The 25,496-nt window shown below is 36.4% G+C and overlaps 1 protein-coding gene across 2 annotated transcripts; it reads left to right on the top strand.

The window, feature by feature from the left end:
- The first annotated feature begins 28 nt into the window (after window positions 1-28).
- VPS26A (VPS26 retromer complex component A) lies at window positions 29-25,496 on the top strand. Of its 2 annotated transcripts, XM_030862429.3 has the most exons (9): window positions 29-183; window positions 4,763-4,912; window positions 11,467-11,542; window positions 12,651-12,807; window positions 13,444-13,608; window positions 15,253-15,359; window positions 18,792-18,860; window positions 20,820-20,962; window positions 23,726-25,495. In XM_030862429.3, the coding sequence occupies exons 1-9, from the start codon at window positions 175-177 to the stop codon at window positions 23,837-23,839; spliced, it is 990 nt and encodes a 329-aa protein (XP_030718289.1). In that variant the 5' UTR covers window positions 29-174; the 3' UTR covers window positions 23,840-25,495. The 2 variants fall into 2 exon arrangements, with proteins under 2 accessions (XP_030718289.1, XP_030718291.1); XM_030862431.3 differs by lacking the exons at window positions 29-183; window positions 4,763-4,912 and adding an exon at window positions 7,801-7,921 and having other exon boundaries at window positions 23,726-25,496.

Genomic DNA, 25,496 nt, shown 5'->3' with positions numbered 1-25,496 from the left:
CGGGGCGAGAGGCCCGGAGGGGGCCAGTGCTGGGCGAAGGGGAGGAAGGGAAGGGAGGGGTCACGTGCGGCGAGCTGCCCGAAGTCACGTGACGAAGACGCTGGGCGGAGGGAGCCGGGGCTGGGAGTTCTCCTGAGGGAAGAGGAGTGAAGTGTGGGGCACGCGGCGGCGGCGATGACAATGGTGAGTGCGCGGCGGCCAGCGCGCTCGCTTGCAGCCCTCGCCCCGGAGCGCGCGGTGGGACGGCCAACGGCGGGCCAGATGTCGCGGGAGGGGCTGCGGGGAGCGGCTGGAGGGGGCAGGCGGGCAGGGCGGGGGGGCCGGGTTAGGCCTGTTTGGCCGCCGCGGAGTCGGAGACTATTGGGCTGCGCCGCCCTTTCCCAGTCTCGGCGATGCCCGAGCACCTGCGGGTGGCGGCGCGTTCTCCTGGCCATGTCGGAGCCTCTGCCCGAGTTCCTCGATCGGCTGTGGGGGCCCTGGCTGGGTACTCGGACCCCGCCTCTGCGGGGGCCCGCCACCCTCTCCCCTTCCAAGGTAGCCAGCCCCTCTGCTCCTCCCGGGCAGCCTCGCTTCCTTTCAGGTGGGGTGACTCAAGAATCCCCCAGTTCCGGACTCGGGGGGACTTGGTCACTCTCTTCCAGTGTTGATCGGGAGCTTGATAAAGTCCGTGATTTTTTTAGCCTGAATACGGTGATATTCTGCGATTTCCTGACCCTAGTTCAGCCTTGATGTTGACAGTTATAGAATGGGAGAGAAAAAGAGAAGGACGTTGGAGGGGAGGACGTTTTTAATGCAAAAGGCAGTAGTTTCTTGCGCGCTGTTTTAAGCGTTAGGTCTCGTTTCCCTCACCAAGCCATTCTGGAAACTTACGGCTTTGGGATGTTGAAATGGCCTAGGGAGCAGAGGAGGGAGGGAAATCTGAGTACTCTCACCACAGTTAGTGGGAAGCACCAGCGTGGGCGCGATGGCGTTTAGCTTTGTGTGTGTTGGCGATCTTCTCTAGATTTGATCTCACTTGGCTCATTTTATGGTAGTATTCATTTACTCGGTTCACTTAGCAATCTTATGTTGAGCGCCTACTGTGTGCTCTCTTATAGTACCTGCTTTCCCAAAGCTCACCCGGTTCCGTAAACTGCTTGAGACTTTTGGCTTATAGACCAAGCTAGGTTTATTTAAAAAAAAAAAAAAAAGTTACTTTGAATAAATACATTTAAAGTCAGAAATCGAGTTGTTTTAATTTATAAAGAGAGGACAGACATGTTCATTCTTAAACTTGGAACCTTTTCCTCTTTTTTTTAAACAAATAATTACAATACTTAGGTGCTCCCAGGGGCCCTGAGCAAGACTGAAACAGCCCTTGCTCTCTTGTAGCTTGCAATCCAGAGGGAGATAAACATTTATTTGTGTAATTATTTGTTTAACGTGGAAACAAATAATTACAGTTGTGATAAGAAGGAAGTATTGGGGGACCTTGCCTTGTCAGGGAGTTAAAGAAGCCTTCTTTAGTTGAATATAATTTGCAAAGAAAACTTAAAAAGCCCTCCTATCTTTTGCTTACATTTAAAATTATTACTTTTAATGAGCTTTTGAATTATGTTCAAGAGCAATTTTTATTTTCAAGTTACTCTTGAAACAAACACAATTGTAAAGCTTTATAACACTGAAATGGGCACAAGTGTAATAATATATGTATGAAAATTTGCTGTTTCATTGTTCGTGTATGCCCTAAGTGAATAAATTTTGAGAGCCTCTCTTCTGCCTCACCTTGAGTTGCATTTCTTTACAGCCACTGGATGTAGTGAAATTTCTTCAGTGAGGGCTAAAAAGTTTGTATTTTAACATATACACGTGTAATTTTGCTAGATGGTAATGCTCAGTGTTAGGTTTACAAATTATGTGAAAAATCTTAAATTAAGCTAAATTCAGTGATATGTAGTTTACGCTACGATTGGAAAACTGTGAGAACAATTGCTCTAATATTTAAGTAGTCATATATATTGCCCTCTAGTTATTTAAAGGCCACCTAAGAGTTTGAACCTGTATATTATCTAGTATTGCTGCTGAAAATCCCCTATTTTGAATGCTCACTTGAAGATATCTTTTCTAAAAGAACTTGGTAGTCTTTCTCGTAAATGATTTCAAAACTGCCTTCTGTAATTTCAGCAGAAGTATATGTTAATATATCCTAACTCTCTTTACAGCTTTTATTCCTTTTCCTTCTTCTGGTCTTCACCATTCTGACCATTTTTTTCCTCTTTATATATCGGAAGTATTATAATTTGATTGTGAATAATTTTAAGAAGATTTTAATTTTGTGACTTTTTGTTTGAAATACAGAAGATGCACATCTTGAAATAAAAACTTCATTTATTTATTTGGCCACACCATGCGGCTTGTGGAATCTTAGACCAGAGATTGAACCCACGCCCTCAGCAGTGACAGCGCAGAGCCCTAACCACTGGACCGCCAGGGAAATCCCTTCTGTTTTTTTTTTAAGAAATAAAAACTCTAGAAGACTTTGGGTAGAGAATCTTTCTTTCAACTCCTTCTAGAAGGAAAACAAGACAAACTTTTTTCTCAGATATTTTTCTCTCTGTTATCTACATGCACAATTTTCTGGAGGCTTTTACCAAGACTAGTTCATTTTTGATGTGTCCTGGTGTAAAAAACTGGATGTTAACCCAATGCTAAATTCTCATGGCCTCATTAACTTAACCGTGTTAAAGTGCTGTAGTTTATCATCAACCTTTTGTTTTTCTGCATATGCTACACTAGGCTTTTTTTATTCCTTCTGATCTCTCCCAATCTTAGTGTTTTGATTGTGTTGAAAAGTAAGTCCATTTTTAATTTTTAGTTATGAAATACTTCATGCATACAGAAAATAATAGAGGATAACACATAATTTTTACATATTTTTAATGCCTAAGACCTACATTTTTACATATAGTGTCAAAATAAAACTTATTGTTTACAATTACTAATTGTTGTTAATTGTGAAGTTTTATGTGACTTTTAAGTCTTTTATACCATTTTAATTAGTGGCAATTTTGATTTTATTTTATTTTTGATTATTTGATCTTTTAATATCAACTTTCAAATCCCAGTTCAGCTGTATGTGTTAAGTATATGTATGTGGGAAAAGTTACCATAATATTTCCTTTCATTTGTAAAACAATTTTTATAGTTTTCAAATCTCATTTTCCTGCAACCAGCTCTAAGAATATTAAGGGGGAATGAGAAAATTAAATTTTATTTTCCTGCTTCTATTTTATAACCTGAATTTTGGACTGTCATGTTCTACCCTTTCATAATTGCTCCTCCCACAGCAGGCCCCCCCCCCCCAGCTTTGCTGGCTCAGTGCTTTGCACATACTTGATAAATAGTAACTGATTTTCAGCTGCTATACATTCTCATATTTGTAACTCTTACGAGAATGTATACCATTTTGAGCAAGTTTTGAATTTAAAACTTGGGGTATGAAAGCTAACTAGGAAGGGACAGTGCACATGCCCTATTCATTGATGTTTTTCATTCTAAGTTCAGAATAGTTTTCTAATTAAAATTGTTTGTCATTTATAATATTGCCAGGAAAGATTAAAACATCTTGCCAAAAGGAAAATTTGCTGGTTATGTCTTTGGAGTATGTCATAAGTACTAATCTGGCAATTCTTTGAGTTGATTTCATGAAATTATAATCCTTTTGTTAATAAAGGATTAATAAAAATAAAGAAGTGGGAATTCCCCGGCCGTCCAGTGGTTAGGACTCTGAGCTTTCACTGCTGAGGGCCCGAGTTCTATAACTAAGATCCCACAAGCTGCGTGGCACTGCCAAAAAACAAAGAAGCAAGCTCAGAATTTAGGAAAACACTATCTCCTTTGATCATAGTATCATCCTATGACCCACATAGCCTTAGCAGGATCATTAGCTTGTTTGCTGTCCTCCTGAGGACAGAACTGAGCCTTAACGCAAGTTCCTTGCTCTAGATTTTGCTACTGCACCAATACTAACTTCCTGCGGGAGGGCTGGTCTTACCAAACATGCCTAGTTTTAGCTCACTTCTTTTGGGTATTCACAAAATTTACAGAAATTTAATTAGTCTCCTCCATTAGAGCCAGTTTTATTCCAAGGGCTTACTTACACAGTGTAACACATGCTGTTCAGACTTATATAGCAGTAGATTTTACCATAACTAGTACATTGTAATAACTCATGAGTAATTGGGATTGTATGAGTTTCATTATAGCAGTATAATGAAAGAACCTCATAGATGTATTACTAAAGGTAACCTTTCAAATCCAGTTGTTAGGATTAATTTTTTAGCCCCGCGGCATGCATGCAGAACTTCCCCAACCAGGGATTGAACCTGTATCCCCTGTAGTGGAAGCGGGGAGTCTTAACCACTGGACCACTGGGGTAGTCCTTTTAGATCTTTGGTATATGTTACTATTTGATTATTTATAATGGTTACCTATGGAAATGATTGAAATTATAGCGTGTTTAAATTTGTTTTCTTTTTTGTCTTTTAATTTTATTGTGGTAGAAAACATATAACAAATATATCCTCAGCAAAATTTTAAGCATACAGTACAGCATTAACTGTATGCATATTGTATGAAATTTTAGTTTTGATGTAGTATTTGATATAAGTTGTTATTTCCTTGTGAATTCATAGATTAACTGTAGGTTATAGGTAATTAAATTTGAATTTAGAAATGTAGTGACTGACAAAACATAATTATGAACATTTTCCTTTTATTTCAGAGTTTTCTTGGAGGATTTTTTGGTCCCATTTGTGAGATCGATGTTGTCCTTAATGATGGGGAAACCAGGAAAATGGCAGAAATGAAAACTGAGGATGGCAAAGTAGAAAAACACTATCTTTTCTATGATGGAGAATCTGTTTCAGGGAAGGTAAATATTTTGTTTGGAGAATTACCTAGTTGTAGCGTATTAGAATTAGTCATGAGAATGGCTTGTGCTGTATCTAAATTTGAATGATTTTATTAGAGATGGAAAATTTTTTTCAGAAGGTCAGTTAAATCCTTGATTCAATAGAACATTTACAGGAAAGATTCTTAAACTGGAAGGGTTACAGGGGCAGAGTCTAAATTAAACTGTGTGGAAAATTTTGTGTGTTTGTGACTATGTGCATCTGTTTAACTTCAGACACTTTCTACAGTGGGGCTGTGATCCACTTAAAGTTTGTTTCTCCTTTAACATAAAGTTGAGTTGTGGAGATTGGGGATAATTCTCTAGTATACCTTTCTAAAAGTTTCTTTCTCATTCTTTATAGCTTATCTGTCTGTACTACTGTCATTGTGTCTGTTGATCTCATTTCTTGATACTCTGTAGAGGACTTAAGTACATTTGGAACGTGTCCATGCATGGTCAGATACATTTATGATACCTTCTGTGGTTTAACTTTTTCCTCCTTTTCCTTACCAAGTGATGTATAAGATTATTCTTATACCTTATGAAACATGATTAGTACTCATTAGTTTGTGATACTGAAGAATGGTAATATCCTAGATAAAATCAAGTCATAAAACATTTGAAATAATTTTTCAATTATTTTCAGTATTTTTGAAATATTAAGAGTTTCTCTCCCCTGCTTGTTAAGGTGATACATACACATGGTAGATAGTTTGGGAAATAAAATAATTATCTATATTCCCATCATATGGAAATAATTCACTGTTAAAATTTGAATGTGTTTCCTCCTCGTCTCTCTGCATTAGTTAATGTATGTATAATATATTAAGCATAACTTTTCCCTATTATTGGATATTTAAATAGTTTCTACTGTATTTTTCAGACTGCTTGTAGTATATCACTGTATCTTTAGTAATACAGGCATGTTTTTAGTTATAAAACTTTAGTACATAAGTTTTTCTCCAAATTTCTGTAGGATAAGATTACTTCCTTAGAATGAATTCCTGGAAGTGAGTTGCTGGACCAAAAGACATGAATATTTGAAGGGTATCAATACATATTAACCTGGAGAATTTGCATCAAATCACATGTTCACTTAATGCCTTGTTTCACTCAGGGTAGTACTGAATATGGTCACTTTTTAATCTTTGCTATTTCTATAGGCAAAAATGATATTATTCTTTGATAGCATTTCTTTGGTTACTAGACAGGTTGAACTTAGGTTTATTAGCTATTTTACTGCATCGTCTATTCTGGTCCTTTGCCAGTTTACTTACTGATGTCTTAGTGTTATATTTGAAATAAATTTTTTGCTTTTCTACTTTACTCTCCCTTTAAAATGATGGGGAGAAAGAGAAGAGGCCTGGAAGAGAGCAGACAAAATCATTAAAAGGATGGAACATGTCAAACGAGTAAAGGAAATAGTGTTGGTTCTGTAAGAAACTGCCAAACTATTTTCCAAAGTAGCACTACCATTTTCAGCAATGAATGAGAGTTCCTGTTGTACCACATTCTAGCTAGCATTTGATGATGTCAGTGTTCTAGATTTTGCCCATTCTAATAGTTTTGTAGTGGTATCTCATTGTTTTAATTTGCAGTTCCCTAATAATATGATGTTGAACATCTTTTCATATGTTTATCTTCAAATATATATCTTTTTTGGTGAAGTGCTTGTTCAAATCTTTTGCCTAATTTTCATTCGGGTTGTTTGTTTTCTTCTTGAGTTTTAAGAGTCGGAAACAGCCCTTTTTGGAAAACAGCCTTTTCTCAGATGTGGCTTCTGCAAATATTTTCTCCCAGTTTATGGCTTGTCATCTTACCTTCTCATTTTCTCGCTACATGTGTAAATTTCCATTTCCCTGACATCTAATGAGGTTGAGTGACTGTTCATATATTTATTGGCTATTTGATGTCCTTTGTGAAATGCCTATTCAAGGCTTTGGGTTTTGGTGGGGAGTTTTTTGGGCTCATTTTTATACTCAGTTGACTTTTTTTCTTATTGATGTGTAGGATTTTTTTTTTTTTTTTGGTATGTTCTTGATACGTGCTTCTCAATATAGAGTCCTTTGCATATGTATTATAAATATCTTTCTGGCTGGATTTTTCACTATCTTAATGGTATCGTTGGATGAACAGGAGTTCTTAATTTTAATACTCTACAAATGTTAGTGCTTTTTGTAACCTGTTTAAGATATCTTTGCCTACCGTATGGGCATGAAGATGTTCTCCTGTTTTTCCTATAATTTAAAACAATTTTACGTTTCACATTTAGATCTTCAGTTTTTTGGAATTGATTTTGTCTTTGTGATATAGGAGTCAAGGCTACTTGTTTGTTTGTTTGTTTTTTCCCCACATGGATATCTTATTAACCCAGGACATTTATTGAAAAAGCCATCCTTTCCCCCACTACACTGCAGCGTCACCTTTGTCATCAGCCAGAGGTTGTATGAGTCTGTTTCAACATCTCTGTTATGTTCCATTGGTTTATTTGTGACATATACTTTCATTTTTTATTTTTTTCATTTTTTTTAAAGATAGCTTTATTGAGTTGTAATTCACATACCATAAAATTCACCCTACTAAAGTGTACAGTTCAGAGGTTTTTACTATATTTGCAGAGTTGTGCAACTGTCACCACTATCTAATTCCATAAGGTTTTCATCACTCCAGAAGAAACACCATACCATTAGCAGTAACTCCCTTGGTGCCATAAACTGAATGTTTGTGTCCTTATAAGATTCATGTGTTGAAACCTAATCCCCAGTGTGATATATTGGGGGGGTGGGGCTGGGGGGGGTTGGGAGATGATTAGGTCATGAGGGCAGAGCCCTCATGAATGGGATTAGTGTCCTCAGAGAAATCCCATGTGCACCTTCTGACATGTGAGGACATAGTGAAAAGACAGCCGTCTGTGAACCAGAAAGCAAGCTCTCCCCGGACACCAAATCTCCTGGCGCTTTGATCTTGAACTTCACAGCCTCCAGAAGTGTAAGCAATAAATTTATGTTGTTTTTAAGCCACCTAGTCTATGGTATTTTGTCATAGCAGCCCGAATGGACTAAGACACCTAGCATCCACTAATCTATAAATGTGCTTTCTTTCTCTGTGGATTTGCCTATTCTGGACATTTCATATAAATGGAATCATAAAATATGTGGCCTTTTGTGTTTGGCTTCTTCTACTCAGCATGATGTCTTCAAGGTTTATTCCTTTTTAAAAAAATTTTGGTAAAAAATATATATAGTAAAATTTACCATATTAACCATTTTTATGTGTCTAATTCAGTGGCATTAATCACATTCACAGTGTTGTGTAATCATCACCTTTTTTTTTTTTATAAATTTATTTTATTTATTTATTTTTGGCTGTATTGGGTCTTCATTGCTGTGCTCGGGCTCTCTCTAGTTGTGGAGCAGGGCCTCCTTTTCGATGCAGTGCATGGCCTTCTCATTGCAGCGGCTTCTCTTGTGGCAGAGCAAGGGCTCTAGGGCGCACGGGCTTCAGTAGTTGTAGCACTTCAGTAGTTGTAGCACGTGGGCTCAGTAGTTGTGGCTCCCGGACTCTAGAGCGCAGGCTCAGTAGTTGTGGCACATGGGCTTAGTTGCTCCGCGGCACGTGAGATCTTCCTGGACCAGGGCTCATACCTGTGTCCCCTGCATTGGCAGGTGGATTCTCAACCACTGTGCCACCAGGGAAGCCCCCGTCACCACTATTTTAAAAATTTGTTCATCACCCCAAACAGAAACTTTGTACCCATCAAGCAATAACTACTCTTTTCCCTTTTCTCCCAGTCCATGGATACCTCTAGCCTACTTTTTTTAAAAAATAAGTTTATTTATTTATTTATTTTTGTCTGTGTTGGGTCTTCGTTGCTGCTCACAGGCTTTCTGTAGTTGCGGCGAGGGGGGGCTACTCTCTGTTGCGGTGCGTGGGCTTCTCATTGTGGTGGCTTCTTTTTTTTTTTTTTTTTTTGTGGTCGCTTCTCTTGTGGTGCACGGGCTCTAGGTGCATGGACTTCAGTAGTTGTGGCATGCAGGCTCAGTAGTTGTGGCTCACGGGCTCTAGAGTGCAGGCTCAGTAGTTGTGGCACATGGGGTTGCTGCGTGCATGTGGGATCTTCCTGGACCAGGGCTCAAACTGGTGTCTCCTGCACTGGCAGGCGGATTCTTAACCACTGCTCCACCAGGGAAGTAAGTCCCTCTAGTCTACTTTTTTTCCTATAAATTTGCCTGTTCTGAGCCTGTTCTATTTCATATAAGTGGTCATATAAGATTTGTCTTTTTGTGTCTGCCTCATTTCATGTAGCATAATGTTTTCAAGGTTCATTCATGTTGCAGCATGTATCAAAACACCATTCTTTTCTATGGCGGAATAATATTTCAGTATATATCTGTGTAGTATATGGATGTACCACACTTCATCCATTCATCAGTTGAGGACATTTCAGTTGAGGATATTTGGGTTTCTATTTGTTGACTGTTATGAATATTGCTGTACATTTGTGTGTTAAGTTTTTGTGTGACTGTGTGTTTTCATTTCTCTGGTGTGTATACTTAGGAATGGAATTGCTGGGTCATACGTTAACTCTATGTTTAACTTTTAAGGGAACTGCCAGGCTTTTCCAATGCAGCTGCACCATTTTATATTCTCTTCAGCAATGTATGAGGCTTCCAGTTTCTTCACATTCTTGGCAATACTTATTATTGTCTGTATTTTTTATTGCCATCTTAGTGGGTGAGAAGTGGTCATAATGGTTTTGATTTGCATTTCCCCTAATGATGAATAATATTGAGCATCTTTTCATGTGCTTATTGCTGTTTGTATGACTCTTTTGGAGAAAAGTCTGTATATATCCTTTGACCATTTTTAATTGGGTTATTTGTCTTTTGATTGTTGAGTTGTAAGAGTTCTTTATATACTCTAGATACAAGTCTTTTGTCAGTTATGTTTTGCAAATATTTTCTCTATTTCTGTGAGTTGTCTTTTCACTTTCTTGGTGGTGTCTTGAAGTACTAAAATTTTCTGTTTGATGATGTCCAGTTTATCTTTTTTAAAATTTCATTTCTCATGCTTTTGGTGTCATCTGAGAAACAGTTGCCTATCCAAGATAATGAAGATTTACACCTATGTTTTCTTCTAAGAGTTTTGTAACTGTAGCTCTTACATTTAGTTCTTTTATCCATTTTGAGTTAATATTTGTATATGGTGCAAGGTAGGGATCCAATTTCATTTTTTTGTATGTTGAGATTGAGTTGTTCCAGCATTATTTGTTGAAAAGAATATTCTTTCCCCATTGAATTGTCTTGGGACTCCTGAAGCATATACTTTTTAAAGTTAAATTTAATTGCCGTCTGTCAAAAAAAGCTACAGAGAAGGAAACAAAATTACCCATAAGCATACATTCCAGAAGTAACTCCTGTTAAGAGTTTTTTCTGTAGTTTAAAAAATATAATTGGCATTATACTTGTATACAGTTTGACCATGCTTCCTTCATGTGACATACCATGCACATCTTCCCACATCATTAAATATTCTTTGACCTTATTATTTTTATACTTTAATTATACTCCATCATATGATGTACTACAATTTGTTTAATTATTTACTTGTTTTTCTGAGATATTAATTTGGAAGGCAGGTAACTAACTCATCCTGGTCACAGATATATGGAAGATATAGAAGCATGAATATTTTAATTATGTAGTTTACAGACAGAAGTAACTGAACTTCGGTTTTTATTGGTCCTTAATTTCTGTTGTCTTTTGAAAACACTATTTGTAAGAAAAGCTTTTAAGAGTCATGCTACCCATATTTTTTATAGTAAAGAATAAACCCGGAAGTATGCTTTTTGGTATGTTAGCTAATCCTTAAATGTTTCGAGTTTTATTTTTAATATGTATGTACTTTATAGATATTTTGTCAAATTAAAATGTTTAAAATTAAGGTTTCCATTTGGCACATACGAATTTAGGGATTTTAGATTATATATTTAATTTGAAAAGTACGTAAGATAATCATACTCAAAATTTAAATCTTTAGACATTCTGTTTTTAGGATGAGTAGCAGACTCAGGGCAATAAGCATTGCTTTTAAGATCAGGAATTATAACAATATATTGTTGGTTATAAAAGGCTGAAAGTGATCTTTAAGATCAGTTCTTAGAATTAGTAATAACCTTACATTAAAATGCTGTTGTAGAATTTAACTATTTGACCTGAAAACATATTTGAATAGTTGAAAGTTTTCCCTTTTATTGAGTCTTTATAGTTCTCCAGCTGTAAAGAAGGATTCCTTACTAACAAAGAAGATGCTTTAAGTGTACGTATAAGTAAGAGGTTCATTACTGATTGTATATGAGTAGGTTTTACCTTCTCTGGCGCTATAAGGTCTAGGTAGGATCTAGGTATGTGGTGGTGTCTCAGACTTCAGAAATGAATACCTGAAATATTTATACATTGTATTCATCTGGAAGCAATCTGCTAGTAGGCCCGAAAAGGATTGTTAACATCTCTTACAATTTCATGTTTTGGCAGGTAAACATAGCCTTTAAGCAATCTGGAAAGAGGCTAGAGCACCAAGGAATTAGAATTGAATTTGTAGGTCAAATTGGTGAGTTTTAAAATAGTATTACTTTTTTTTTCTTTGATAACTGAGTTTGAAGAGAGTTTAATTTGGCACTTAGCTTTATGGAAAGAAGGAATTGATTTTGTGTAATAAAAGAGGATTTATTTTATAAACATTAAATCATGTTTCTTTTAATTGTATTAAATGATATTTGACTAATCCTGCCTTTATTTGTGATTAAACTTAATTACTAAAAGTGAAAGGAGTTATGTAAGCTACCAGCCTTGAAAAATAATTCAAGTAAATTAGTTTACTCACTGAAATTTCCATCTGCCTACATTTTTCACCAGGTTTATTCACAATTAGCAGTGTCACCTTCATCCTTCACTTTCTAATTACCCATGCCATTTGTCTTCCTAACTTAGTGTGTACCTGTAGCCAGACTCACTTGTCAATAGAAAATTCCATGTGAAAAGGAAAAGTGTAATTTCTTTTTGACTTAGATCAACTTGTGTATGTTTCCATATGTGTATTTCAGAGACATTCTTGATTTAGTAGGAGTTAAACTGTATAAATCTTTTGGTACTGCAGATTCGGAAAAGAGAAAAGAAAATAGGTCCTAGCTTTCAAAGTTTTATTGTACATTTTTAAAGTATCAAAATTGGAATGGGTGGATATTTATTTACATGTCTATTTTGGATGAGATTATATTTAAGGGGCAAATTATAGTAATTAACTGATAGTTGATTTTAGTCTTTTGCGTATTATAGTTTTATCAAGGTAATATATTTGCCTAACTAAAGCAAAACAAGACAATACATTTTTTGCCTAGAAGGGAGGAAGTTCAGATAATTGCTGGAAATATGTCTGTTAAAACAGCTTCATACTGGGCAAACCCTAAATGCATTAAAGGAATGAATTCATTTTTTTATAATAGAAATTTTCATTTTGCTATGCTGCTTGAATTTTTTTATGCCTAAGTGGAGCATAATAGAAAGATAATGGAATTTAGATCATAGCTCTAGTATTTAAAGTGGAGACAAATCCAACTAATTCTTTCTGTAAAAATTATTTGCTTTGGAAGTAGAAGTTTGAGTTTTAATGAGATGGGTATTAAATATAATTGGTCTTTTTGCTTTTTAAAATTTCTTAGAACTTTTCAATGACAAGAGTAATACTCACGAATTTGTAAACCTAGTGAAAGAACTAGCCTTACCTGGAGAACTGACTCAGAGCAGAAGTTATGATTTTGAATTTATGCAAGTTGAAAAGCCATATGAATCTTACATCGGTGCCAATGTCCGTTTAAGGTATGAACGTGTATCAGAAACTGTAGACAGAATCAAAACCAGAAAGTAATGACTACTATTGAATGTCTTATTAGAACGTCTAATTATAATTTTGGACTGGAAGGCTTAAGATTTTTTAAATTCTGTCAAAAATTTTTTTTTTTTTCTGGGTAATGCTCATCTGATGTAGTAAGAGCCTTCTGTAGTTTTAGAGAATCCTATTATGAGAAGTTTTAGTCATACACTTCCCTGTATGAATCGTTCTTAGGTACTTCATTTGTCCTGTAAATGGAATTACTCTCTAAATCCATTAGTTTCCCAATGAATCTCATTTAGTGTATGGTTAAGAAGTGATCTAGAAAAAAAGAAAAAACAAACAAAAAGCAGTGATCTAGAGAGATGTCCTCAAGTAGGCTTGATGATGGTGCTTCAAATTGATCTAAAAAGTATGTACACTATTCTTAAAATTGAACTTTGTATTTTTTCTATGGTGGGGGCATTTATTTAAAAATTAAAACTTCTTCATGAAGTAAATGGAGTAAATTGATCCCTAAGGAGTTCCAGCAGAGAAAGCAGAGTTGCAGTTAATGTTTGCTTATTTAAAACACTGAGATATATCACAGGAGATTTAACTTGTCCTCTCCATTAATTTTGTAGGTATTTCCTTAAAGTGACGATAGTAAGAAGACTGACAGACTTGGTAAAAGAATATGATCTTATTGTTCACCAGCTTGCTACCTATCCTGATGTCAACAATTCTATTAAGATGGAAGTGGGCATTGAAGATTGTCTACACATAGAATTTGAATATAATAAATCAAAGTAAGTACCTTTCACAAACAGATAACATAAATGTTCAGGGAAAATTAAGAAATAAACCTTTTATGTCTTTGTAAATTGGTCAAGTTAAGGATAGAATCAACATTAATCTGATGTTAACAGACCAACAGAATCTCTGAGCTGAAAGAAACTTTAGGAATTTAGTTTTGTTTCTGACTCAGCGCAGACGTCTTTATTATTCTATTCCTGGTAATTGACCATTTTTTATAGAGGATCTCACCATCTCAGAAGGCATCTAATCCTATGTCTCAAAAAATTTATCTTCTTGTCTTGAGATCATTTTAGCTGGTCATCTCTTTAAAAATAAGCAAAAATGCTCTTTTTCTGACTACATGAGCAATACATTTTTATTATTAAAAAAATTGACAATGTAGAAAAGTCAAAGGAAGTAAAAATACCACATATTTTCACCATTACTACTTAACCACTATTAAATCCTCATGTATATCTTTTCATGGGAGGGGGTATATATGTTTATATATGTTGTGCATTTTCAGAAATGGGCTCTTATTTTATTTATTAATGCCTTTTAAAGCTTTATTATGAAAAATTTCAAACATATACCAAAGTATATTTCTAACAATATTAATAATTTCTTAACCTCGTCACATATTTAGTCAGTGTTCACTTTTCCCTAATTTACTCATAAATGTTTTGTCGCCATATGGTTTGTTCAAATCAGTATCCAAAGAAGACTTGCTCAAATCCAGTGGATCCAAACACACTACATTTGTTTTTTTATTCTTAAATCTCTTTTAATTTATAGGTTTTCTCTTTTATTTATTTATTTTTCACTAAAGTTTATTGTTGAAGAAATGGATGTTCATTCTTTTGTCCCCTTCCTGTGCACTCTTCTGTTACATCATTTTTATTACTTGTCATGTCTCAGTTTATATCACTGAAATTGTGATACACACGTGTTCAGGGTCTTAAATTATATTGTTGATAAAATTATTAGATAGTTTAGGACCTAAAACTTGTCACTGGAAGCCTCCTTTCAGACTAACATAATTGCATTAATCAACTCTTGGGATATTATTTTGAGATCAAACCTGGGAGAAGTTTAAAAAAAAAACCCTCTGGGAATTACAGGAATTCCTAGGTTTGCTACCATGTTATTTCAAGGTCCCTGGAAAAGTCTTTGATTAGTAGGTATTACAGCAACAAACTCAATTTATGGAGTCTCTCTTTGTGGCCAGGTGATTTGTTAGCTGCACTATTCTAGCACTTGGAGTAATACTGACACTAAACCCATGTGTAGAGTTTTTAATGTTCAAAACATCTTCATACACCAAATAAAAATTTTCAGGCATAAAAATCTTAATTTTCCATGCTTAAGCTCTTTGGAAACTAAGTTAACCTCTACGTAGGACCAACAATTAATCAGGCTAATTCTTCCCTCTGAGGTGTATCGATGGTCAAGTAAACTTTGCTTCCTTATTTTTATAGTAAAACGATGAGTACTTTTTTCAAAAAAGAACATTAAACACATGAATGGTCAGAATGGTATTCTTAAATAGTAATTATCCTACAGATACCTAATAAATCCTTTCAGGACATATTTCACTCCTTTTGTTTGTTTTGTAAACTGATATTTAGTAAGTGACAAATACTCTTTCCCCAAAGGTATCATTTAAAGGATGTGATTGTTGGAAAAATTTACTTCTTATTAGTAAGAATAAAAATCCAACATATGGAGTTACAACTGATCAAAAAAGAGATCACGGGAATTGGTAAGTTGAAGAGTATTTGAACTGAAATTCATTTTAGTTGAAATTTTGAAATCTTAAAATATTGTTTAAACTTAAAATAAATATCCACCTTGGAGACTAACTTTGATACTTAATATTGCTGGCAGTGAGTTATTCATTTATGTTTTTAAAAAAATTAATTTTTGAATACATAATAAATTCACATCGTTCAAAAATAAAGTGTGAACGATTATACAGTAAAAAGTGTCCTGTTTATGTACTCCAGCTACTCATAGGTGATATGTTTGTAAGTTTTAAAATCCTTTAAGTATTTATCCATATACCTGCAAGTGCCTCTACATTACACCCTCCCCCTTTTTTTAGTTAAGTGGTTATATACAATACATACTTTAGAGTTCTTTACATATCAATGTGTGGAACACTTCCTCATCTTTCTTACAGTATTCCATTCAATGGGTGTACTAGCTATTGGTGGACATAACAGGTTGTTTCTAGTCTTTTGCTATTATAAACAATGCTTTAGTTAATAATATTATTTCACATATGTGTTGGTTTGTGTGCAAGATAAAATCTTAGAAGTGGAATTGCTGTTTCCAAGGGTATATTCATTTGTAATTTCAATTCATATCAGTTTCTCCTCTTTATGGACTGTACCAGTTTGCATTACTACCAGCAATGAATGTAGGAGGGTGCCTCTTTCTCCCTGTATTCTCATAAGCATGATGTTACAAAACTTTTAGCTGATCTCATGGGTGGGGGAAAAGTTTAATTCATTTTTCTCATCTGAGTGAGGGTGAGCATCTTTTCATGTGTATAAAAGCCATTTGTATTTATTTTCTGTAAACCACCTATCCATATCCTTTGCCCCATCTCTATTGGATTATTAGTCTTTTCCTTTTGATGTGTAGAAACTCTTTATATATTAGGAAAATCAATCCCTTTTTCTTCTGTTTTTTTTTTCTTTTTTGGCTGCATTGGGTCTTCGCTGCTGCGTGCAGGCTTTCTCTAGTTGCCGCGAGCGGGGGATACTCTTCATTGTGGTGCACAGGCTTTTCATTATGGTGGCTTCTCTTGTTGCGGAGCATGGGCTCTAGGCACATGGGCTTCAGTAGTTGCAGCATGTGGGCTCAGTAGTTGTGGCTCACGGGCTCTAGGGCGCAGGCTCAGTAGTTGTGGTGCACGGGGTTAGTTGCTCCATGGCATGTGGGATCTTCCTGGACCAGGGATCGAACCCATGTCCTCTGCATTGACAGGCGGATTCTCAACCACTGCACCACCAGGGAAGTCCCCCTCTTTCTGTATTAAGAGCAGCAAAATTTCCCCAGTTTGTCTTGCTTATGGTGGTTTTTGCCATCTAGAAGTTCTTGATGTTTACGTAAGTCAGATTTATCAGTTTTTACTCTTATGGATTCTGGGTTTTATACCACAGTTAGAAAGGCCTTTTTTACACTGAGGTTCTAAAAATTTTCTGTGCTTGATTCTACTAAAGTAATACACTATAGTTTAGGAATTTTAATTAATTAAAATTAAATTAAATTAATTAATTAAACTTTTAATTCATTTGGAATTTGTCCTGATGTAAGAGATCAGCTATGGATCCAACTTTACTTTTCTCCAGATAGCTGACCAGTTGCCCCCAAATCTTCTATTGGTTCATAACTGCTTTTTTTTTTTTTTTTTTTTTTTTTTGCGGTACACGGGCCTCTCACTGTTGTGGCCTCTCCCGTTGCGGAGCGCAGGCTCAGCGGCCATGGCTCACGGGCCCAGCTGCTCCGCGGCATGTGGGATCTTCCCGGACTGGGTCACGAACCCGTGTCCCCTGCATCGGCAGGCGGACTCTCAACCACTGCACCACCAGGGAAGCCCCATAACTGCTTTTTAATTTTAATTATTATTATTTTTTTGGCCACGCCATGTGGCTTGTGGGATCTTAGTTCTCTGATCAGGGATCAAACCTGTGCCCCCTGCAGCGGAAGTGCAAAGTCCTAAGCACTGGACCATCAGGGAATTCCCTGATTTTAATTAATATTTAGATTTAGTTTGTTCCCTTTAACTTTGCTGGTTTTCTGCCAAAAAGAATTTTAGACAACACTTTTTAAGAATTTATAATTGGTAGTCATGATTTTAAATATCTGTAATTTCTTAATCTCCATTTTTCACCTGCTAATAAAAGTTAAAGTGATTAGGGACTTCCCTGGTGGCACAGTGGTTAAGAATCCTCCTGCCAACGCTCAGATGTGAGTTAGAGCCCTGGTCCTGGAAGATTCCACATGCCTCAGAGCAACTAAGCCCGTGCGCGACGACTACTGAGCCTGCATGCCACAACTACTGAAGCCTGCGCGCCTAGAGCCCGCACTCCCCAACAAGAGAAGCCACAGCAATGAGAAGCTTGCGCACCTCAATGAAGAGTAGCCCCCACTTGCCGCAATTAGAGAAGGCCCGTGCACAGCAACGAAGACCCAAGGCAGCCAAAAATAAAATTAATTAATTAATTTAAAAAAAAGAAAAACTGTCTATGGTTTAGAGAATAAAAAGACAAGCCACAGACTGGGAAAAAAATATTAAAAAAAAAGTTAAAGTGATTTAAAGATATTAAAACCAAACTTCAGGTTCCCATTTGTTGTTTAAAAAGAAATTGTTTATTTAAACATTTTTTTCTAGTTATAAAAATTATATTCAGTTCTGGAAAATTTTAAATAAAAAATAATTTGTACTCATAGTCCAGAACAGACCTTAGCCTTTGCATATTGTATATTTCACAACATTGGGATCATTACTGTGTTTTAGTGTACCTTTTAAACTTATCTCATTGACTTTTTAAAAGAACTGTATGTATGTCAGGTATTCACTTTGATGTTTTGTCTATGTTAAAGTTAACAAGAGAAAACATTTTGGGTGTTGCAGAGAAAACTAGCATGTCAGTGCACTGCTATGCATTGATAGTTTCTATTTTAGCAGATATTAGAAATGATAGAAGGAAGTCTGCGAAGATTATTTCTGAACTGTATACAGTTGACCCTTGAATAACATGAGGTTTGAACTGCATGGGTCTACTTATAGCAGATTTTTTTCAGTAGTAAATATTACACTACTACATGATCTGCAGTTGGTTGAATCCACAGACAGGGAGGAACCGTGGATAGGGAGGAGTGGAGGATACAGAGAACGGACTATAAATTATACACACGTTTTCCTGTGTGTACGGTCAAGCGCCCCAGCCCCTGCAGTTTTTCAAGAGTCTATTGAATTACTTTGGGAGGAAGGGAGTGCGATCTTCAGTTGGGTGGTAAGTAAGTGTAGATCAAGAAATAGAAAAGAATGATCAACATTTTCACAAAAGGGGAAAGTAAATTAGTACTAAAATAATGTAGTCAGAAAATAGGAAGAAGGTATAAGTCTGGAGATCATATTCTAGCAGTATTTAAATTAATATCATTTACATTATTGCACTAGGACCCAGTACCACAACAGAAACAGAAACAATCGCTAAATATGAAATAATGGATGGTGCACCAGTAAAAGGTAATACACTTTTCATTTACTTTTAAGTTACAGGTAGTGCAGATAGCACTGTTCATGGCAGATTAGTTTGAAAGTATTTATTCAGTGTGAATATATCTGTGAATTCTTAAAACGATTCTTACAATGATTTTTAAGATTATCTTTGTATAAATGCTGAGAAGACTATAGTAGTACTTTCTAGTTTGAAATAAGGTTTAATTTTTTACTCAGTTTAAATTTAGAATTTAGAAGAGACATTTATGGATATCTCTTCCCTAGTTCTGAATTTATAATATTTTAATTACCTTTTGTTACAGTAGTTTCTCTCTGTAAATCTTTTTTACTCATGCTGAACATAAGGTGCAGTATAATTAAGTATTCATTGTGGGATTTTGGAGTTCTTATATAGCCCTCAAGAAAATAAGCAGTTCCCTTAGTAGATAATTTTCAGTGTCTAAGACAATGAAGCCAGTATTTATCATTTTAAATTTATGTCTTTGGGTTTTTCTTACTCTGTTAGTAATTACTTCAAAGAGTAGTTACCATTTACTGAGTACCAACTATAGATGAGGCATTGTATTCTCAGGCGCTGTCAAGTTCCCTACCACACTTTGAGTTAGGTAGTGGTAACCCTTATTTTATACATGAAACTGAGATGTAGAGGTAAAAAACTTGTTAAAGGTGATATACTGTAGGGGAGGCAGAACTTTCCCTCTACCCGTCTTAGATTTTCAGCTGGAATTCTTTAACAAAAAGATCAATAAGAGAAAAACAGTTGATTAATGCATGCAGTACACATCACCCAGGAGAAACCTCAACAAAAAAGTAACTCAAAGCTGTGACTTAGAATTTCAGCCTATATAGCATCTTCAAAAGAACAATAAATTTGGAGAGAAATGACTGGGCAAAGGAAAGCAGTTTAGGCTTCCCAGGGCGGCAAACTACGGGCAGGTAAATATGTGGGAGAAAACCAATGGAGTAGGCTTGTTTGCAGGTTCCTCTGGTGCCATCCCCGGCCTGAAAAAAGGCTGTCTTCAGTAAAAGGAGAATTTATATCCTGCCTTTAGGCAGAACAGGGGATTCTTTTCTGATTTTACTGCTGCTTAATTGCCTTCAGCTCAAAATAATCTGTATGTCAAAGAGGAATATTTTTCGGTGACATATTCTGGTTTCCTTCAATATCTAGTCATTGCACAGTTGGAGTTTGAGTCCAGGGGTTTCTGACTCCAGGACTCTTGTGTGTGTACTCTTGTGTTATGCAACATAACTTTGTAAAATTCCAGCAGCCACAAATTTTTATGTAAAGTGATGGGTTGTACATCTTTAAGGAAATAGATATACATAAGAAAACTATTACATAAAAAGGATTCAAAGCAGAATATGCAAATAATTATTCTTAGAAAAAGAGAAGCCATGAGAATCTGAATAGCAATCTTTTTGCTATTGCTTCATTGCTAATGAAGGAATGTCATCATTCTAAACATGTTTGTTGCTTTGGGTGAATTAGTAATAAGTATTCAAGAATTTATACACATGATTAGAAATTATGGTACAGATGAAACAGATGGTTAAGTGACTTGGCTGGAGTTGGGATTCAAATCCAGGCATTTTGGCTCTAGAGCAGTGGTTCTCATCTAGGGGCAATTTTGGCCCCCCCTCCCCAGGGGACATTTGGCAATGCCTGGAGACATTTTTGGTTATCATATTTGGGGACTGCTACTGGCATCTTGTGGGTAGAGGCCAGGAATGCTGCTGAACTTCATACAGTGCATAGGACCTTATCCATGACAAAGAATTATCGGGCCTAAAATGTCAATAGTGTCAAGGCTGAGAAACCCGTCTAAAGCTTTTGTTATGCTGCTGTCTTGTGAGGAACTGAAGCATTAATGTCTTCTCTATGATGCTTAGTTTTAGGTGTTATGTAACTATTGATACATTTAATCATCCTTTAGAATTAAATGGAAATTGCTTTTCTTTCAGGTGAATCAATTCCAATAAGACTGTTTTTAGCAGGCTATGACCCAACTCCAACAATGAGAGATGTGAACAAAAAATTTTCAGTAAGGTACTTTTTGAATCTAGTCCTTGTTGATGAGGAAGACAGGAGGTACTTCAAGCAGCAGGTATGGTGCCACCCAGATGTTATTTTGTTCTGTGGCAATTCCAAAAACACCTGGAAAGCAGCCATTTTTCTAAGCTTTATTGTACTGAGCAAGTGGGGGTCTCTAAGTAAGTGAAAACACTGACAGTATGTTATAGAAGTAAGCATGAATGGAACTATGTTGTAATCCATCTCTTCCCGGTCATTCTGCAGGACTCCAGAATGGGCTATAATTTGGCAGGGCTTTTTTTTTGTTTTGTTTTGTTTTTTTTAAATTTAATTTTGTGGCATGCGGCATCTTAGTTCCCCTGCCAAGGATCGAACCCGCGGCCCCTGCAGTGGAAGTGACGAGTCTTAACCACTGGACCACCAGGGAGGTCCCTGGCAAGGCTTTTATTTTTCTCTTGAAACCTTTGTTTTTTTATAAAAACAATACCTGCTATTTGTTTTAAAAAAAAAATCAGGCAATAAAAAACAATGAAGTAAAAGGTCAACAAAAATTCCACCACCATTGTGATTAGTTTTCTAGACAAATTTGTATATGTGCTTTTAGATCATTATTATGCATATTGATCTTTAATTTGTTTTTTCAGTCAGTAGTATCTTGAATAGCTTTCCTTTATCAACAAAGATTTCCTTTATCACTTTTAATGACTGCATCAACTTGATGGATTTGGGGGTTTCCATTTTTCCATAATTAAACAATCTTCTTATAAATGTTTTTGAGATGACCCAAATCTAATACTTTTTTTTTAAATCTATGGCTGCGTTGGGTCTTTGTTGCTGTGTGCGGACTTTCTCTAGTTGTGGCAAGCGGGGGCTACTCTTCGTTGTGGTGCGCGGGCTTCTCATTGCAGTGGCTTCTCTTCTTGCGGAGCACAGGCTCTAGGCATGTGGGCTCCAGGCGTGTTGCGGCTCGTGGGCTCTAGAGCACAGGCTCAGTAGTTGTGGTTCACGGGCTTTAGTTGCTCCACGGCATGTGGTATCTTCCCGGACCAAGGATTGAACCCATGTCCCCTGCATTGGCAGGTGTATTCTTAACCACTGTGCCACCAGGGAAGTCCCTAATACTTTTTTTTTTTTTTTTTTTTGCGGTATGTGGGCCTCTCCCGTTGCGGAGCACAGGATCCGGACGCGCAGGCTCAGCGGCCATGGCTCACGGGCCCAGCTGCTCTGTGGCATGTGGGATCTTCCCGGACCGGGGCACGAACCCGCGTCTCCTGCATCAGCAGGCAGACTCTCAACCACTGCGCCACCAGGGAAGCCCCCTAATACTTTTTTTTTTTTTTTTTTTTTGCACTGTACGCGGGCCTCTCACTGTGTGGCCTCTCCCGTTGTGGAGCACAGGCTCCGGACGCACAGGCTTAGCGGCCATGGCCCACGGGCCCAGCCGCTCCGCGGCATGTGGGATCTTCCCAGACCAGGGCACGAACCCGCGTCCCCTGCATCGGCAGGCGGACTCTCAACCACTGCGCCACCAGGGAAGCCCACCCCTAATACTTTTTTAATATAAGATGTTTATCATAAAACTTGTTCTCATTTGAAAATCAATTAAAAGCCTTTGGTGAATTTTGAATAAAAAATAGTGATTAGAATGGTCTTCTGTATTCGGAATCAGATTAATAAATATTTGAATGTCAGTTGAGTGTTCAAAACTAAATAAGAAATTATTCTGGAAAAAAAAAGGAAATTATTCTGTGTTGAGTACTGTGATGAATACAAAAGCTACCTTTTTAAACATGGTTTGTCCTCAAGGCCCTCACATTGCCGATATGTGGAAAGAGAGAGTGTGTATAATTAACAGAAAACTTAAGTAATAGTTTGACAGTAATTGGGAAGAGAGAAAAGTTACTCTGCTAATGCTGCCATAATGCTGTATAATTAAACATAGGTGATTTATAATTTCAAATTAGATTATATGAAATTTACAATTTCCAAATCAATTACATATTGTGGCCCTATTGAGTAGTATATGCTTCCCACGGGCATTCATTTGGATGTTTAAATTCTGCTATGTTGGTTAAAAAACAAACAGCCTGCCATGACTTTATGAAGCAAGTAATTTTAAGAATTTAGAAGAGAAGAGATCTCAGGATGTATTGGTTAGGGTGAGACTTAGATAGGCAGAGGAAGAGGGATTTGAAGAATATCAAGGGGAAGATGGAGGGAAAGTTTAATTTGAAGTGCGTTAGATGCAGAGAGTAACCCAGTTTGGCTGGTGGGGTACTGGGGTCTAGGTAGGGAAGAGAGTGATGTTGATAAATTGGATAAAGGTTATGGAGGGCTTGAATGCCGGGTTGGAGATTTATCCTGGAGGAACTGAGAACTATTGGAAGAGTCATCCAAGCAATGTTTTAGACTAATCTGGAAGTGATAGGAAGGATAGCTTAGAAAGGGGTATCAGGCAAGGGAGGGAGAGCCATCTACCAGGAAGCTATTTTAGTATCTAAGGTTGAAGTGACAAGGGCTTGAATTTGGATAAGGGCAGTGGAACAACAAACAAAAGGTAGATTTTAGGAATTCTTTAAAGCAGTAATAGCTAGGACTTTGTGCCAGATTGGATTCATGGTGGTGGCATGCATGGGTGCTGGTGGGAGCAGAGTTGCCAGAAGGGGAGGCCCAAGATTAGAATTGGAAGAAGGTGAGTCAATAAGGAAAGAGGAGGGCTTTTGTAGGGAAGAAGTTAGTTTTGTTATGGTTAAAATTGAAGTGGCATTATTTCTATGGTGAAAATATAAGGAATAATATGAGGACATTAATTTGTTGTCTTGCATTTGTCTTCTAGGAGATAATTTTGTGGAGAAAAGCTCCTGAAAAACTGAGGAAACAGAGAACAAACTTTCACCAGCGATTTGAATCGCCAGAATCGCAGGCATCTGCTGAGCAGCCTGAAATGTGAACTGAATAGGAGAAAAAAAAGAAAAAAACTCCTATATCTGTTGAGATTGAAGTTCGGCAGGTTAAAGATGGTCGCAGTGTGTAGGGCGGGGAAAAGGCCAAAACCCCATTTATGATAGTCTTCCTTTATCTTACAGTGCTGAGTTTATTTTATGACATAACTAAATGTTATTCATGTATATACATTTAAAAAGTGCTTTCTTTGAAACACTGGAACTTTCTTAAACTGCCGTGTTGTTGTTTTTTTAACCACACACTTTCATTTAATGATAAGCACTCAGCTGTACATCAGCATAAACATTAAAGATTTTCATGTGAGTAGGTTGGTATTTGTAATTTTGCTTTCTTTCTGCATAATGTTGATTACAAATTCTTTTATTCTCCTTTTTCATGCTAATGATTACCTCTTATTCTCTACACGCAAAAAATTAAACATTTTGTGTTCAAATAAAATTAGAAAAACCTGAGTGGCCCTTAATCCTGCAAAGATTTAAAACATGGCATCTCAATATTTTTGAAAACTACATTTTTGTTTTTCCATACGTGTTTGAGAAATGCATATGGGTGTTTCGTTGTAGGTGCCTCTGAGTCTACCATTTCATGGCTTCCTGAATTTTGTTCTCTTTGAAGTCTTCTGTGATGTGAATATTAAATTTTTTTCCATAAGAGATTATGTGGCATGTCATTGCAGCTTTTTTTGGGGGGGGTACCATATTAAGTAACCATTTTGCTACTACTATCAGATAGGTACCACGGTATGTTTTCTGCAATGTGGAGTTGACTCTGTGTTGGCATTTTAGTTTGTTAAAACTATATAATTTTTCCATAAATACTTTGAAAAAAATTTTTTTGATTTAAGGAATCTTTTTAGCACATATATGCAAATATAATTTTCTTGCAAATATTCTCTTCCCTTTTCAGGGGAAAATTTGAGGATGGGGGACTCAGGAGAACTGGTGAAGTATGTAGTTACCCAAATCTCGACAATTTCATGTTTGTTAAATTGGAAAGTTGACTAGTTCAAACTCAAATTTAAACCAGTTCATCCACTCTGTTTAAATTTTTTTAATATTAAATTCAAGTATTGTTCAAAGCCTCTGAAAAAGAAGGTTGTAGTCATCTGTTTTTATGCTATGCATGGGGTCTGATCGCAAATACACTAAATGTGGGGTGTAGGAACTAAAATGAAGCCTGTTGTGTGAAACTACTTTCACTTACGGTTCATTGGTTTTTGTACCAATATTTTTTTATACACTTCAGTGCAAGTCTTGTCAGTTAACCTTACTTTATGGGTAAGCTAAGTAACCCAAATTACATTTCTTTAAGCCTGTTTTACTACTATGGCACTTTGAAAAATGGTCAGTAACCAACTTCTTAACTGGCAAAAGGTTCCAGGTACCATGTGCTGGAGCATCTATTTTAAATGTGGATATCTGTGAATGGTAATGTTTTCCTTCATGTAAGTGCCTGTTCAGAGTTTCAAAATTTTAAAATGCCAAATATTTTCATGGTCACTTGCATGTAGTAATCTGGAAAATATTCAAAGAAAAATTGAAAAACAATTGTATTTAACCAGCCTCAAATTGTGCAACCATGATGTATAATAAAGAATTTGAAACATACTGAGCTTGCTATGTGAATGATTAAAATATTTATAT

The sequence above is a fragment of the Globicephala melas genome, chromosome 16 (genome assembly GCF_963455315.2).
Source record: "Globicephala melas chromosome 16, mGloMel1.2, whole genome shotgun sequence".
NCBI lineage: Eukaryota > Metazoa > Chordata > Mammalia > Artiodactyla > Delphinidae > Globicephala > Globicephala melas.
The sequence above is the reverse complement of the archived record's forward strand: the minus strand, read 5'-3'. Positions and strand labels throughout refer to the sequence as shown.

Excerpts from the sequence above, each read along its gene's own strand:
- VPS26A (XM_030862429.3), top strand. Across the intron at positions 11,543-12,650 it reads TGAATTTGTAGGTCAAATTG|AACTTTTCAATGACAAGAGT; the intron begins GTGAGTTTTAAA and ends AAAATTTCTTAG. Across the intron at positions 15,360-18,791 it reads AAAAGAGATCACGGGAATTG|GACCCAGTACCACAACAGAA; the intron begins GTAAGTTGAAGA and ends TTATTGCACTAG.